The sequence below is a fragment of the Protopterus annectens genome, chromosome 5.part0, assembly GCF_019279795.1.
Source record: "Protopterus annectens isolate FY-2018-M chromosome 5.part0, PAN1.0, whole genome shotgun sequence".
NCBI classification, from domain to species: domain Eukaryota; kingdom Metazoa; phylum Chordata; order Ceratodontiformes; family Protopteridae; genus Protopterus; species Protopterus annectens.
The window spans coordinates 400,391,714-400,409,378 of NC_056735.1; the positions used below are offsets into that span (position 1 = coordinate 400,391,714).

Below are 17,665 nucleotides of genomic sequence, written 5' to 3' on the forward strand. Positions count from 1 at the left end.
CCTGCAGAACCAAGAGTCTTTTCTACATTATTATTCTGTTTTTTACACTCATTTGATACTTCAAGCACTGTCCTTCCCTTTTTAATACTAACTACATATTTTCCTTTATTGCTTATTACATCTATTTGTTCTTCAGCAATATATTCAATTATATCTCAGTTTTCTGTTACTATATTGCTAAATACTCTTGACATGTTATGCATGTTTGGCAACACATCGTAAAAGTGATTGATTTATATAACTGTTTATTAGCAACACCTGATATTATTTCATTGCACACTTGAATACTACAAGATGTTGGTCTAAAATTCATGAGAGATAGCACTACAGAAAATGAAGGCAGGGAAAGCAGCAGGCTCAGATGACATCACAGCAGATATGATAAAGCTGCTGGGTGAGACAGGAGAGAAATGTCTCCTGAGAGTATTCATAGCAGTGTAGAGAGAAAGACATATTCCAGATGACTGTAGAATAAGCATACTTGTGCCAGTGTACAAATACAAATGGGACATCCACAACTGTGGACAGTACAAAGGCATCAAACTCCTGCCACACTGCATGACAATTCTGGAGAGGGTGATTGATAAATGGATACACAGAGTAGTAGAAAGTAAGATGGGAGATGAGTAGTTCAGATTCAGATCAGGATGCAGCACAGCTGACCCAATGTTTGCATTAAGACAGATAGTTGAGAAGAAGTTAGGGATGAGGAAAAAGTCCAGCTGGGCATTCCCAGACTTGCAGAAAGCATGCAACAAGGTCCCAAGAAAGCTGATTTGGGCAGTACTGCAGTGGTTCAAATTAGTGCAGGCTATGTACAAGATCCCAATGACTCAAGTACAAATAGTATTCTGTCTCACAGAGGTGTTCCCAGTGGGAGTGAATGTGCACCAGGGTTCAGCTCTGAGCCCACTGCTGTTCATGCTGGTGATGGACTACATTAGCAAACAAGTCAGACCAGTCAGATCAAAAAGGTTTCTGTATGCAGACAATATGGCATTACAGGTAGACTCTGAGCAAGAACTTCAGCAAAGGATGGGAGAATGGAATGCAAAACTGAAGGCACATGGGATGAAATTAAGCACAGATAATACAGAGGTAACAGCAGAAAATTGGGGAAATCAGAATAAGCTGAGAATTGAGATAGAAGGGAAGATACTGGAACAGGTTAATAGCTTCAAGTATTTGGGAGGGGTGGTTGAGGAGAAGGGAAGTCTGAATGAAGAGGTCAAAGCTAGAATCAGAGGGGCTATAGCCAACTGGCATAGAGCTGCAGGTGTAGTGAATGATAGAAGAATGTCAGAAAAGCAGAAAAGTAAGGTGTACAAGGCAGTGGTGCAACCAGTACTACTGTATGGTACAGAAACCTACGCACTAAAGACAGAGCAGATGAGAAAGCTAGAGGTGATAGAAATGAAGTGCCTGACAAGGGTGGTAGGATGCATACTGTGAGACAGACGAAAAAAATGAGGACATAAAAGCAGAACCCAAAGTAGCTCCAATTGCAGAAAAGATCAAAGAGACCAGATTACAGTTGTTCGAACACCTGCAGAAAAGCAGAAAAAAAATCTGGGTAAGAAGATTTGGGACAAACAGGAAGAAGGTAGGAGGAAACGAGGACAGCCAGTAAAGAAGTGGATGGATTGTTTGAGAGAAGGTCTGTGACAGTCAGGCATGAGTGTCGAAGAAGGCAGGATTGTGGCACTGAATTGAGAGAGATGGCAACAGTTAACAAGATACCCCAACCTCATATAGAAAAATGGGAAAAAGGGGGTTGATGATGATGATGACGATTCATTCGAATAAGTGTGTCAAGCTTGCATTACACCTGCAGCTTGCATTCTTTATGTGTTTCTTCTCTTTGAACTGCATATATTACACAACACTGAGAGAAGAAAAGTTTAACATAAACAGCAAATGGTGTTGATCAGAGGAAGTAACAATTAAAAACAAACACTGTTTCTCTGATATGATATGATGAAAAGAAATAATCAAATATAGGCAACAGGATGTTTTACTGTATTTTGTGTACTATAGATATAATTTGAAGCTATATTTGCATGTGGTTGTAGAGGACGACAATAAAGATGATGTATTACTTAACAACATACATTTTGCTGTGATTTAAAAAAATATGCATCGCTTTCACAGGTGCTGTTGATCATAGGGAAGCAACATATAACATGTTGCTTGTGAATAAAAAAATACATTCCTTTCACATGAAGTATTGATTGTGGAATAGTAAAAATTGAAAAAAGGCACAGTTCCTTTCACATGAAATATTGATTATGGAAAAGCAAAAATTGAAAACATGCACGGCTCCTTTCACATGAAGTACTGATTATAGAAAAGCAAAACTTGAAAAAGGGCACGTTTTTCCAAGTGTTGTTGATGATATCAAGCAACAAGTGAAGACTTGTAAGTGATAACAGGTTTATTGGTACAATTTAGTGCCAGCTCATGTGACACATTTACTAACAAAAAGCTGTTCTGCTAGCTCTGGCCATTACTCTGTGATTGCAACAGGCACATCCAAACAGATCCAGCTTTTGACAATGTATTATCATGTGTAGCAAATTAGTTTAAAAGTATCTCATCTGAAAGTTAGCTGCTTTAATGAACTAATGTTTACCATAGTGTATATGTGCTGCCAATATAGAATGTATATATCTCTCTAAATGTTGCCTCTTTACACTTAAGAAATGTTCATATCAGGAATGCATACATTCATTTTCAGGTCCTTAAAACCACATACAGATTATTTCAGAGAGAGAGAGGATATCCACCGACTTTTTGAATGACATTTGCATCTCTTAACATCTCATGCACACATCTGGACTGTAAACAGCAATTCAGACAATTTATGACGTGCTGGGCTCCAAGAGCCAAAATGCATCCGAGAAATGCTCAGAAAAAAGTACAAGACTAAGTATACTGAATATACCTAGCTACACTACTGCAACTGAAATGTGGTAAGACTTAACTCACTCAGTCCAATGGAACTCAGGAAGTTTGCACTGTAACTTCCAATGGGCGGAGCCTAAGCCTTTTGACAGAATCAAATTGTGTACTCACATTTCCAACAAATGGGTGGTGGTGCTGCGGTAGCATTTTCGCCTCACAGTAAGAAGTTGTCCTGTTCGATTCTCAGCTAGAGCGTCTTCTGTGTGAAGACATGCGTGAATGGGTGTACCTTCATTGAAGGTTGTGCGTCAGGGCTGGCAACTTGGCACATAAAAATCTACTGCCAATCATTAGCGGACCGGAGTTCCGCTGTGGCGACCCCTAACCGGGAAAAGCCGAAAGACACAACAACAACAATTTCAAACAAATGATCATATATCTGGAACCATAGGGGTTATGAAAGAAGTATAAATGGCAAACCCTTCGGTACAGACTATTTTTATAGTGGTAGCATTCTTTACGTTCTAGGTCTTAAACTGAATTTTATAGATCACAGTAAAAACTAACTATTAATGTTTGTAATACTTGGTAAACAACTTACAATATCTCAGCAATCGCTCAAGTTACACACATACTATCAGCAGCATTTTATCCATCTATCTGACAGCTTTCATATGAGGCTACGGAGTTCTCTCTGTGTTACTTGGTTGTTGAGATATTTAGAAAAATATGAAAAATATCCATATAAACTAATGTCATAAAAACATTACATCCGAGTAACGCCTGCAGGTGTATCTGCAGATAACTCCTACTGATGCCTCTAGGCATCAAATATTGCTTGTTCATATTTGCATCAATAATTCTAAAATCATGCTATGTAGAAGGTTTTAAAAGATTTCATCTTAAAGCTAACACAATGGCAAACTCAACTGCATTAATATTTGACCTCTGTCTAGTGCAGGTAAATAGATATTAACTATTGTTTTTATTATATTAATTTATATAGACATAATTTTCACATTTTTTTCTAAACATCTCAACAACCAAGTAACACAGACAGAGCTCCTTAGCCTCATATGAAAGTTGTCAGCTAGATGAATAAAATGCTGCTGACAGTATGTGCGGAACTTGAATGGTTGCTGAGATATTGTAAGTTGTTTACAAAATATTACAAATGTAATTGTGACTGTGTTTACTGTGGCTTATAAAATTCTGTTTACGACCTAGAACCTAAAGAATAGTACCACTATAAATATTGCTTGTGCTGAAGAGTTTGCCATTTATACTTCTTTCATAACCCCTATGGTTCAAAACAGTCTATATTACAAAATCTAAATGGCAAAACATCGACTGCCATTTCACCAACCCCAAAATACCAAAGAACAAGTTACACGAACGGCCAGATCACCGAGTCTTTTCATAGGGAAAAAAATGGGTAGGCCAACCAGACATGACACACCACTTCAAACACTGAGAAGTGGAGGGGGGGGGCTTTGCCCCCACACACCCCAATGTGGGGGGTCTCTGCCCCTCAACTAAATATACCAACTCCAATATCACACTACAGTGGGGAAAAGGGCAAATTCATGGCGATGGCCAACCAATTTTTTTCCCTAGGAAAAAAAATCGGTGACTTGACTGTTTACGTAAAGTGTACTTTGATATTTTGGGGTCGATGAAATGGCGGTCAATGTTTTGCCATTTTGATTCCATGATATAGACCATTCTAAAGATATGAACATTTGTTTGAAATGTGAGGACATAATTTGATTCTGTCAAAAGGCTTTGGCTCTGCCCATTGGAAGTTACAGTGCAAACTTCCCAAGCTCCATTGGAGTGAGTGAGTTAATATCTCTACCTGCACCACACAGAGGTCAGATATTAATGCACCTGAGTTTGCCATTGTGTAACCTTTAGGATGAAATCTTTTAAAACCTTGTAAATAGCAGTTTTGGAATTATTGATGCAAATATGAACAAACAATATTTGACGCCTAGAGGCATTAGTACGAGTTAACTGCAGATGCACCTGGAAGCTTCACTCAGATGTAATTAGTTAAATGGTGCTAAAGGCCTTTGTTAGTATTACAGAGTACTTTAATAGTTTTTGCTGAATGTGACCAAACAGCAAATATTACTGTCAGTCCTGAACATTAACATAGTTTTAGTTAGCTTAAACTAAGAGCAACTCACACCTTAAGAGCTAGAACTGAAATGTATGGGTAAAAGGCCTCCACAGATGTATGAAGAAAAAAAAAAGTGGAACCACATGCTCCAGTGCAGAATCAAATAACATTACTGAAAAACAACTCATTGGCTTTAATGATAAGAAAATTGTTAATTTCTACTGTGAAATTTGCTTTCTCATTTGGTCTCCTCAAACTCCCATTCTTCACTGTAGCTTTGTGAATCCTGCCATAAACTATTTGCAGCAGTATATGTCAAATGTTTCAGTAAAACAAGCCATTATAATGTAATGTGTGTACATTTTTTGCAACACTGTTTTGATACTACATAATGAAACATCAAGGAAGGCATACTAGACTGCATAATTCTGGGCTTCCAGCATAATGAGAAAGGTAGACATAAAGCTATTAATATTACTGGGCATGCAAAATGTAAGATTTAGTATATACAGTTTAGTAAGAGTCGCAGAGTGTAGGGGAAGAAAGACAGAAAGAATAGATTTAAAATTTGAAATACCTGTAACATGTGAAGCTGTGATTTGATAATCTCTTATACTTCCTGATTCCAGGCCAAAAGGCTGCTTGCATTCTAAAAGAAAAAAAAAACTGAACTAATGTAATACTTTGCATATCAATGCATTATTGTGGGCATTGTGTATAATATAAATCCTAGAGTAATCCTGCATGAAAAGTCTCAATCCACTGTCAATCTCCCTGACAAAACACAAAGGTTACCCTATTATATTCATATTTATATTTATATTTAAAAAGTACTAAAAGTATATTTCTGTGTAGTCAGTTATAGAAAAATAATTAGCAGTTAAACGCAGTTCTTACATTTTAAACACAAATACATTTCTAAAAAAATACATTTAAACAGTGAGAAATTTCTTAGCAAAAATGGTTTTAACCCCATATAGATTACTGAAGCAAATAAGTGCCTCATCAAAAACAGTTTTAATCTCATACAGATTATTGAACTAAAAACATTTTCAGCAATGAATTTTTTAAACCCATACAGATTACTGAACTACATTAAGTAAAATACATTCACATGTCCTAGCAGTATGAGATATTCTAAAAATAATTTGCCATCAACAGCATTTGAATTATCATTATGTATTTTAGAAGTATATCAGTACTTGAGAAGGATGATATGCTGTCCTGAATTATGTCTGCAAAAGCAATATTAACAGAGATGGATGATACACACAATGTTGTGTTCTGAAATAACATTGTTTAAATATTCACTTTGATGTGTCATGAAATGGCATAAATAATGAATTTAAATAACATCCAGTAAATTCAAAGCTAGGCAGAGACAGCCAGTGTCCCGTCCTATAAGAGATCCAAATACTTGCTAGATGTTATGTAATCAAATTCAAAGGTTGAGACACAGCCAGTGAAATGTGAGTCAGTCCTTCCAGTAAGCCCAAATTTTACATTTACTGTGTTTCTATTACTGAAAGGAATGGATTGAATAAATGAGGTTTTGCACAATATTGTGAAACTATGACTTTATCATTCTCCATACCTCCTTCCTGGTACTGTGTTCCTGAGGTTACTATGCTCATGAATGCATTTCATTGTTTCCTAACATTAGTAACACATTTACTGTCAGCCATATACTGTAATAATCAGTGCTTTATAAAGTTCTTCAAGTTCTACTTTACCAACCTTTACAGCAGAACAGAGAGTTTCTCTTTTTTTTTTTTGGGGGGGGGGGTCTTCACAGCTGACCATCGGTTGTAAGCTGGCCTCTTCTTGACCACTGGGTCTACTGAACACTACTTTGATGATGAGATTGAGTCTCCTCGTGTAGGATCATATTGCTGCTGAGGAATGTCTTCTATATACCCTAACATCCCTCTCAACAACACCTCACTCCATATGTACATAGCCTGCACTATGCAATAACCAAAAGGTGCACCCAAGTGCATGTCCACCCCCAGGATGGGTAAACCTATCATTCCCTGCCAATCCCCGAGAAACCTGAGCGTCTGTTTGAACTTGGTCACCTGGGCCTTAGATAAGGCTTTATCCCTCTACACCATTGTGCTGACTTAAAGAGTTTTACTTTGTTATTCCCTTGAATAGTGGAGATTCACTGTGTGGTTTATTGGGTCGGTCTAGCTCATCAAACTTTAACACAGTTATACTTAAGGGGATATACAATTTCATGTATACTCACACCTTAGAAATAAACTAATTATTAAAATGCTGTACGTCTGAGATTTACAGTGATACTTCGCAGTGTGTTGCATGTTGTTTTATAGTTACCATGAGAGAAGGGTTTATCTTGTGCTGGTTAACTGTACAGGTATATGAATGTGAAAGAACAGTAAAGATTAAAGCACTAATCTTTATCCCAGAGTGCATTGTTATGTTAGCCATATAATATAATACACTATGCCAGTTAACTGTCTTTTTGTTTTCTTTTGCAAATACAATGTTACAGATTCATTTGACACACTTATGCATTACGACAACTTCTAGTACATATCGGTGGTGTAATTCAGTGGCAAAATTTGAATTACAATAGTCCATGGCCTCAGCTTGACAAATGTTTGCTAAAATAAGCAAATGAGCAGCAGTTGGAGGAAACAGAGCGCATACATTTAGTTGACTCAATCCTGAAACAGAAGCTAGGGCTCAGTGGTCTCTAGAAGACAGGAGGTAACCAACATGAAACAAGGTCACTAGTCTTATCTAGAAGTGCTGGCACTTCCAATGAATGCGGAGCCAGTAATGTTAGTTATATGGAGATCTCAAAAGAGTAAAGCAACCTGCTTACTGAATTTATCAGTCTGTTTGAGAAAGAAAATCTACGAAAGTTCAGTGAGTCCTGAATTTAAAATCTATATAACATTTTTGTATTTTCCATTTATTTAACAAGGAATTAAAATATTGTTTTAGTTATTTTGTAGTTTTACCTTTTAAAATAGTCTTATAATTAAGCAGAGTCATATTCAGCAATACAGTTATCAGCTGTGAGCAGTTTTGTTCTGCACTACTTACAAAGAAATCAGTTTGTGAATTGCTAGTTATATGTTCATAGGTTCATACTAGGCTATCTGCCCTAGGGCATTTATAAGCCTAGTCAGAGTGTGTTTAGCTTTCGCCACCCATTTTAAATTAATTTTGCTATGCCCTTCTTTGAGGTTAGTATACTGTGCCTCTGTCTAACAGTGACACAGAAGTGATACCCAGGGTAAACCTACGATCCCCCATCCACTCATCAAGATTCCTCTTGAAGAGAGTCAATGAGGGACTCTGCCTAACCTGGACTGGGATTTTATTTCAGAGTGAAGGGAGCCTCTGGGTTATGAATCTGTCCCTCCAGCATGTCCTATTTATTTCAGTGTTGAGGTTCAAGTCTCTCGAGCACGTAGCTCGATGGGATTTGGATTTTCTGAGGTGCAGCATGTCCATTAATTCCGGGTTGGACATGGCTTTATACATCAGGCACAGATCGCCTCTGAGCAGGTGGTATGCCACTGAGTAGAGCTGGAGTTTCTTTAACCGGGCAGCATATGGCATCTGTTTGAGCCCTTTGATCCTCTTGGTGAGGTACTTTTGGGGTCTTTCCAGTTGCTGCAGGTGTCTGGTAAGGTACATCCCAAAAGGGGCATTGTACTCAATTATGGGCCTGATGAGGGATGATTAAAGAGGCACGATGACCTCCCCTGATCTAGATGTGAATCCCTTCATGATTAGGTGGGCTATATAAAATGTTTTTCTAACCACTTTGGCCACGTGGTTGTCAAATGAGAGATTGCTATCAACTTGGGTCCCCAGGTCCCTAATTACTTCTTCCGTACTTAATAGATTACCACTTATGTGGTAATTTGTGGGCACTTTGTTTTTGCCAAAGGGGATGACTATACACTTTTTGGCATTTAGCTTGAGGCCATGGCTCTGGCACCAGTTGTCTGTTTCTATGAGGCCCTTTTGGAGGATGCTTGTGTCGGCTGGAGAGTCGATTATGGCACCCAGTTTGCAGTCATCTGCGAACTTGGTCAGCCACAGTCCTTCCATGTTGGCCTGTACCTCTGAGAAATATATACCGAACAAGAGAGGTCCCAGGACTGAGCCTTGTGGGATGCCACTTGTAACTGGTTTGGAGTCTGACAAGGCTCCAGCAATTCTAACCATGTGGGTTCTGTCCTTGAGCCAGTTTGCAACCCATCTAGTGACATAGGGGTTTATATTTAAGCTGGTGAGCTTATCTATAATACCCAAGTAGGGTATTGTATCGAAGGCTTTTGCGAGGTCCAGGTAGGCTGTGTGGACCACCTTCCCCTCGTCCATGGCCTTGGTGACTGTTTCAAAGAAATCAACCAGGTTTAAGAGGCAGGATCTGCCCTTAACAAAGCCGAACTGGGTAGGATCCAGTGTCTGTAGGTCCCCAATATCTTTATTTATAAGGTCCATGATGATCCTTTCCATAGCTTTGCAGAAGCTAGTCAGGCTTATGGGGCGATAGTTTCCAGGATCCGTTGAGGCACCAACTTTGTGGAGAGGGACCACCGTTGCTGTACGCCACTCTTTGGGTACATATCCTGTAGTAAGGCTGAGATTGAACAGTAGTTTTATGTTTGGGTTTAGCTCTTCTTGGAGTTCATGTAGGACGCAGCCTGGGACACCATCTGGTCCCATTGATGCTGTGTTTTTTGCTTTGGAGAGGGCGGCTCTTACCTGAGCATCTGTGATGTCAGGGGGGCAGCACTCTGCTGGGATAGATATTTGCCCTTTTGGTGGGGAGGGGGGGGAGAAGTTTGCGCTGAATCAGCTAGGATGTTGGTAATGTCTGTGGGTTCGGTGTATTTTTTGTCATTTTGGACTAATTCTGAGCATATCTGGGAATTCCCACCCAGGTTCCTAACATAACTAAAGAAAGCCTTGTGATTATCCTTAGTGTCCTGTGCAATTTTTCTCTCAAAGCTAGCCTTAGACGATTTTATGAGTGCCCGTAGTTTTTTGCTAATACTGATCAGAGATGCCTTCCCTTTTTGGGATTTTGCTCTATCATGTAGTAGCTTCCTCCTTCTATTGTATAGTTTGTTTATGACTGGGGTCCACCAAACAGGACGTCTGCCTTTGGAGGATTGGGCCTTGGTTTTATTTGGGATTGCATGATCCATGCATTCCTGAAGGTGTTCATAGAATGCGTTTATAAAGGATTCTGTGGTCTGGGCCATATTTTCCACAGGCCCGGGGGCTTTGAAGGATTCCACCTCGGTTTTGAGGAGTGTGAAATTTGCTTTAGAGAAGTTTTTCACTGTGGTTTTCTGGGCAGGGGGTGGGGTCGGGATGTGAATATCCAGTGAGATTAGTTTATGGTCTGATCTTACCAGTGAGGGATACACTTCTGGTCTGGAGCATAGAGTCCCCATGTTGGTGATGATCAGGTCCAGTATGTTTTCCCCTCTTGTGGGAGTGGTAACAAGTTGTTCCATAGCATTTGAATTTATAAATTCTAGGAACCTTTGGGCTAGGGTGTTGGAGCTAGAGTAATGCTCCCAGTCTATGTTTGGGTAGTTGAAGTCACCCAATATAATGGTGTTTGGAGAGACCTTCATATTTTCCAGTGTTCTCAGGAAGGCCGAGTGGAGTTACTGGGTTTGGGAGGGTGGTCTGTAGCAGGCTATAAACTGGAAGGCAGTTTTACCCACTGTTAGTTGCACATGGATAGTCTCTGATGCTTCGTGCTGTGCCACCAACCTGGAGGTGTGGGTATCTTTGACGAATATTGATACTCCCCCTCCTTTTGTGGTTCGGTCCAAGTTTTGGGGCCGAAAAGCATGGTATGAGGTATAACCTGGTAGTACTGGGGTGCTCTCGGGAGCCTTGTATATGTATTAAAGACTAGCTCTTAACACTGCATAGTCAGTACTTTCAATATTCAGATACATCGATACGTAACTGCAAAGAGGTTTTGTGCAATACTTTGTACTAGGGTGGTAGTGTCTCGTGATAGCGTATTCAAAAGCTAATATTTCTGCTTGGGATCCTTCCCTCAGTGTAGATACATTTATGACAATAGCAGTATTAAAGTTCAGTCTTACCCAAGGAATATTTAGAATAATGTTAAATATAACTGTAAAACCCAGGGTGTTGTTTACATTGCGCTATGTATATCATATGACAGCTTTTACATGGGAAAGCCTGAGAGAGAGTTAAGGGTTAGGATCTATGAGCATTACTATGCCATTAGAACTCAAGATGTTAACAATGCCTTATACAAGCACTCAATAGTATATGACAATTTAAAAAAAAACTGGTGTATGTAATGGAATGAGTACCCTTCCCCACAAGGGGAGGATGTTGGTAAGCAACCAAGGAACTTTACTGGCAAATAAGGTTCAAAGCAGAACAAACCCCAAGTTTAAATGACTAAATTAATCTGAGCAGGTTATTACAACTTAGACCTATAAATAGTTTAGAATCAGTTTACATATATGTACATATTTTTAAATATTTTTTATGGTCTGACAGGTTGTAGGATTTTTTAGGCTTGTCTTTGAATAACTTGTAATTAATTATGTAATTAAGATACTTTAATAACATTTTTTTCTGAAAAATTTAAGTATGTATTTTGAGTTTGTATTTTAGTTTTTTATTGGTAATTTTAAATTAAATTAAATGAATTACAAATTAAATAGTTTGACAATATTTGTTTTGGATTTTAACATATCATAGGGTGGTGATTTAGTGATGTATTACTTTTTGAGATATTTTGATTATTTCTACCAAGGCACGAGAATGTTTGTTTTTAGATACATTTTATTCTTTCTCTGGTTGTTGAACTATCTGAGGAAGTCCCAGCATGTTGTTTGGAATGAAAGCAGTAATTTATTACCATTGTTTTTTTTGTTTTTTATTACTGGTTGCCAGATTGGTTTTATTTGTTCTTCATACAACTCTCTTAGTATCCCAGCTACCCTCCTTATTTATAAAAATGCATGAAATACTTTCACCCTCCTAGCTACTTCTGAAATCTACCTTCTCTCTATCTTGTTCCTCTGTATATTTCCTCACTTTTATACACTACATCTTTTGATAAGCTCTGTATAAAGTAGCATTATGTGTTTATGCTTACGTTACTTTTTTCTTGGTAATTTGTCTCCAGTGTACAATGTTGTAAGTGTCTTTAGTGTGGGTCATGGCTGAAACCAATGCATCACTGATCAACCCATGTACCCAATCAACCATTAAATAGATAAATAAAATGCACATGACCATGCAATTATTTTTTTTCTTCTATAAATACTGAATGTTATAATGGCTACTTGATGGTAATATTGTAATGTACTGTAATACTGAAATGCTTGAAAATCACCCAGGACTGTAAATGATTCGCAAAGAGTACACAAATTGCATGGGAGCTTGTCCAAATGGGGTGACGTATGGGACTCCATCTGCACACAAACATATGGTGCACTACCTGTTAGTAGAGTGACCACCTCCCCCCAACGCACATACACACACTATGACACAGTGGATATAAAAAGTTTACACACTCCTATTAAAATACCAGGTTTTTGTGATATAAAAAATGAGACCACAATAAATCATTTCAAAACTTTTCCCACCATTAATGCAACCTATGACCTGTACAATTCAATTGAAAAACAAGCAAATCTGTTAGGGGAAAAAATATAAAAAATAAAATACGTACAATATGCTGGTTGCATAAGTGTGCACACCCTTAAACTAATATTTTGTTGTGTGTGCACACCCTTAAACTAATACTTTGTTTAAGCACATTTTGATTTAATTACATCATTCAGTCTTCTTGGGTACACACCTGCCATCAATTAAAGAGACTGTGATTAACCCAAATAAAGTTCAGCTGCCCTAGTAGGATTTATCTGACATCGGAAAAATTGCAAGTCTTTTTGAAGAGATCGACGCAAATTAAGGAAAGGTTGTTGACCTGTCACCTGAGTCATGCATATTTACAGGGAAATCCAGGAAAAAATGTTTCAGTAACTGAAGCATTGCATTTACTACAACCATCAGTGATATGCACACACTGTTATCGTAATGTACTTTAAATGATACGGCGTAAACCTACATTTAGGAATGTGATGTGAAAGTGAAGATTTTTCTTAAAAAATATACTACACGGAATACAAGGGCATGCAGTTCATGGAAAAAAATTGCAACTGTCTAGTATGGATATCAGCCACAGTCAGTGGAAAAACTGACTCCACCAATCTGGATGGAATTTGAAATACAGTCAATCAAGAAATTGTTAGATAAGAGAAATAATATCATAAATCAGGGGTCTCTGAAATGTCAATGTCAGAACCGAAGAAGCATAGACTGTAAAAAGATACATTCCAATAAAATATAAAGGAAAGAATCCTCCACTTTGGTTATCATTGTCTCCTTGAAGAAGGCTGCCATTAGTGTGATTAAGCAGGCAGCGAAGTGGTGGGAGAAGTCTCTGACAGTGTACCAAGAGACAAGTAGGCAAAAGTGCCAAACTTTCAAGCTTGACTGTCCTGCTCCACCCTGTTGCAACTGCTCCTTGCTGGAAACCAATACCTAAATTAATTCTACTATTCCCCATTAAGGAAATAGGACCAAGCCTCTCCACTACGGGAATAGGACCAAGCCTCTCCCTGAAGACTATTTATCAAAGGACTTAAGAAAGTATGTGTAACCGATGCTAATCCTACATACTAGATTGTATTCTGCCAGAAGGCCCTGCTAGGTGGTTTAGCAGGCTCACCTGCCAGGACAGCCAGCAGCCTAACCCTTCCCATCTCTGTTCCCCACATAACTGGCCCCTCTTCTAGCCCACTGGTCTACAAAAGACTCCCCCTTATCCTCCCACTCTAGGGATCTGTCCTTGTGGAGCCACAGGTGTACTATATCATTTGTCCAATAGGTGGCACCCTCTCCTCATAATTCCTGTTTCATGACTTCTTTATTTTCACTATCTCTTAATTACTTATTTCTTTGGATCTCTGCCTAGATCTATAATAAACTTTATTCTACTCCCCTCTCTCAAATCTAGGCCCACCCCATCCCAACTAATCCCTGTCCACTGGACTTGCCTTCAGCTATTAGTGCTCCACAGATTGGTTCTAGTTCACCCTTTGCCTTCCCTCGGGTCTACCCGCTACGTTCGCCCTGCGGGCTCACTCTGCTCCCCTACCCTGCCCCCAATTCCCACTCGACCCAGCACCTCTACATTTATACCGTTTAGCCACACCCATCACCCTGCCCCAACCAACTAGTATCCTCCTCCCTTCCACACCCATTTCTTACTCCTCCCCTCTTTTCACCAATACTCTTCCATACCTCCCCTCTCAGTCTCCTCCCAAAATTTATAACTCACATACCTAGTAAACTAGCCATCCACAACATACCTTCCCTCAAAATCCTATCCCACTATGCTCTCAAAAGCCATATCCTTCTGTACTCATCTAGTACTGTTCCTCACCATATCCTATATCTACTACCTGACCCTGCCAACTAACTATAACCACACTCCATCCATTCATACTACTAACCATCTTAACCTACCTGTCTTACAGTCACACTTCCCAATCTCTCCATGCCTATACCCCATAAAACACCATCTTTTCTTCTCTTATAAAGTTATTACTCCTCACAACTATCCGAACCCTACAACTACCTTAAATCTAGCTAAACTCAACCCTGTCTCTAAGCAGGCAAACTACCTCCCCAACCTAATGCTATATCTGACTTCTATTATCAGGAGACATACACCCCAACCCAGGCCCATCCTCATCCCCACCAACGGATAAATCCATACTACTCACCTCCTTAAACACCCAAAGTATAGTTAACAAAATCCCTAATCTGCATGCCTGGCTCACATATAACAAACCAGACATTTTGTCCATCTCTGAAACTTGGTTAAAACCTCATATAAAAGATTCTGAAATAATTCCAACCAACTACACTATAATCAGAAAAGATAGAACAAACAAAAAAGGTGGTAGAGTAGCCCTTCTATACCTATCCTCCTTAACAGTTACCAAACCAACCCCCCAATTCAATAATGCAGACCTACTCCTGGCACCGCTTCAAGTAAATAAACACAAACACATACGCATAGCCTCCCTCTACATCCCCCCAGGCAACAATATTTCTACACTAGAAGATATCCTCTCCTGGCTTTCCAATAACATTATCAATGAAACTATACTTATGGGTGACATGAATATTAATTGGTCTGCAATACAGTCTCCCACAAATCCACTTAACATTAATCTTTACAACTTTTCTCAACTGATCAACTCCATAACTCGGCCCTCAAAAAACCTCACCAGTGATAGTACCCTAGACTGGATATTAGTCTCCCACCCTCAATACTTCTCAAATAGTGGCACCCTGCCTGATTCCCTTAGTGACCACTTGCCCACATTCACACACCGACTAACTTCACCCCTACTTACTCACAATTGTATTACTACTCGCTGCCAAAAAAACCTTAACCCCACTACCTTTTCCAACTCTCTAAAAGCAATCAACTGATACACCCTAAAAACCCTTCCCCTGGAACAGGCTGTCTCCCACTTTAACTCAACTTTTCTAAACCTCTTAGAGCAACAAGCCCCCATAAAAACAAAAAGAATAAAAAACAAAACTGCCCCTTGGCTAACAAAAAACACACTAGTAACTATGCACCTTAGAGATAAGGCATGGTCATCATATCAGAAACATAGGACTCCTCTAGCCCATAACGAATACAAAACACTCAGAAACAAAGTAAAAAAACTTATCATCTCCGATAGACAAAATTACTTTTCCATAATCCAAAACAACAACAAAACAAATCCTCAAAAATTTTGGAAATGCATCTCTACCCTCCTTAATCCCAACAAACCAGATAACCCGAGCCCAGACCCTAACACTCCTGACATAGACTTGGCCACTCAATTCAACACCTTCTTCATTGATTCTACCTCCAAACTAACCTCATCCTTTTCCTCTTCAAACCCCACCACACCCCAGACTACACCCCAATCCTCCCCTACCAATTTTTCGCCCCTCTCCACTGCTCATCCCCCTATCTCCACTCCATCATCAACATTCTCAAATTCTCCCCCCTCCCCCCACCATTCTCACTAAAACCTATACCCACATCCACCATAACAAAACTACTGCAGAAACCAAAACCATGCTCTAATGCCCCTGATAACATTCCTTCTTACTTTCTCAGTATAGCTGCTGAAGCCATTGCCTACCCCATCAGCATTTTAATCAACCATTCCATTCAAGAAAGCTCGGTACACCAAATCTGGAAAAAGGCTTTTGTTGTTCCATTGCACAAAGGAGGCAGCGATAACAATATTACTAATTTCTGTCCCATCGCTATTCTATCTCATATCTCTAAACTTTTAGAAAAATTTACTCACCTACAACTCCTACCATACCTCTTAGACAATAAACTACTAACTCCAACACAACATGGTTTCAGACCAAGACACAGTACTATGACCGTCCTACTCTCCTTCCTGGAAGCTGTGAACAAAGCCTGGGACACATGACACATTGTCTCTACCCTCCTACTAGACCTCTCTAAAGCTTTTGATGCTATCTCCCACAATTTACTACTAACTAAACTCTCCAAGCTTAACTTGTCACCCTCTTCTCTGAACTGGTTCACTAGCTACTTATCCAATAGATATTAGGCAGTGAGATGGAAAAAAGCCACCTCCCCTTTCATCAACACCCCAACCGGTGTTCCCCAAGGATCTATACTGGGTCCCCTGCTTTTCAATATATTCATAAACGATTTCCACAACTTTATCCCTTCAACTAAAATTATCCAATACGCAGACGATTCAACTATAATCTGCTCTGCTACCTCCATCCCCACACTGCTAAAGCTTGCTCAAGATGCATTCTCAACCACTGAACAATGGATGAAAACAAATCACCTTGTACTCAATGCCTCCAAAACCAAAGTAATGGTATTCACCCCCTCTAAAGCTACCTTTTTCAATCCAAGTAATTTCACTATTACTAGTTACAACAATACACCCCTAGAACTGGTGTCTGAGGCCAAATTACTTGGGGTCCAAATTGATAGCTTAAATTCAATTCCCATCTTCAACTAAATATAAAAAAAACCCACCAAAAACTCAGCATGCTCTACAGACAGAATTGTTATCTTACACCCTCCACCAAATTCACCCTATCTACCACATTTCTCATCCCATCCCTCCTCTATGGAGCCCCACTTCTAACTAACCTACAATCTTCTCTCAAAACACAACTCTCCTCTTGCTATAACAAAATTGCCAAGTTTGCTACATCCCATAAGTCCTCCTCACACCACTGTTCGGCTCTCCACAAACTAAAATGTTTAGAACTACCCAATCACCTCACCTACGTCCAACTGACTCTTGCACACAAATCCATCTTCAATCCCTCCCTCTGCCCATCCCTTTCCTCTACCTTCAAAATGCACCTCCCTGATAGAATTCTAAGATCTAACACCCAAAACTTAATTGAACTGTATAAACCAATTCGTTCCCCTGGAAAAAAATCTCTTATCCTACAGTCTTGCTCGTCTCTGGAACT

The 17,665-nt window shown here is 39.3% G+C and overlaps 1 protein-coding gene across 3 annotated transcripts in view; it reads right to left on the minus strand.

Moving 5' to 3' along the window:
* The window catches only part of F5 (coagulation factor V), a 1,256,984-nt gene that overhangs the window by 214,068 nt on the left and 1,025,251 nt on the right, over nucleotides 1-17,665 (minus strand). For all 3 annotated transcript variants that reach the window (XM_044072364.1, XM_044072363.1, XM_044072362.1), the window contains one exon: nucleotides 5,607-5,678. In XM_044072364.1, coding sequence (XP_043928299.1) covers nucleotides 5,607-5,678 — 72 coding nt within the window. The remainder of the gene's footprint in view (nucleotides 1-5,606; nucleotides 5,679-17,665) is intronic.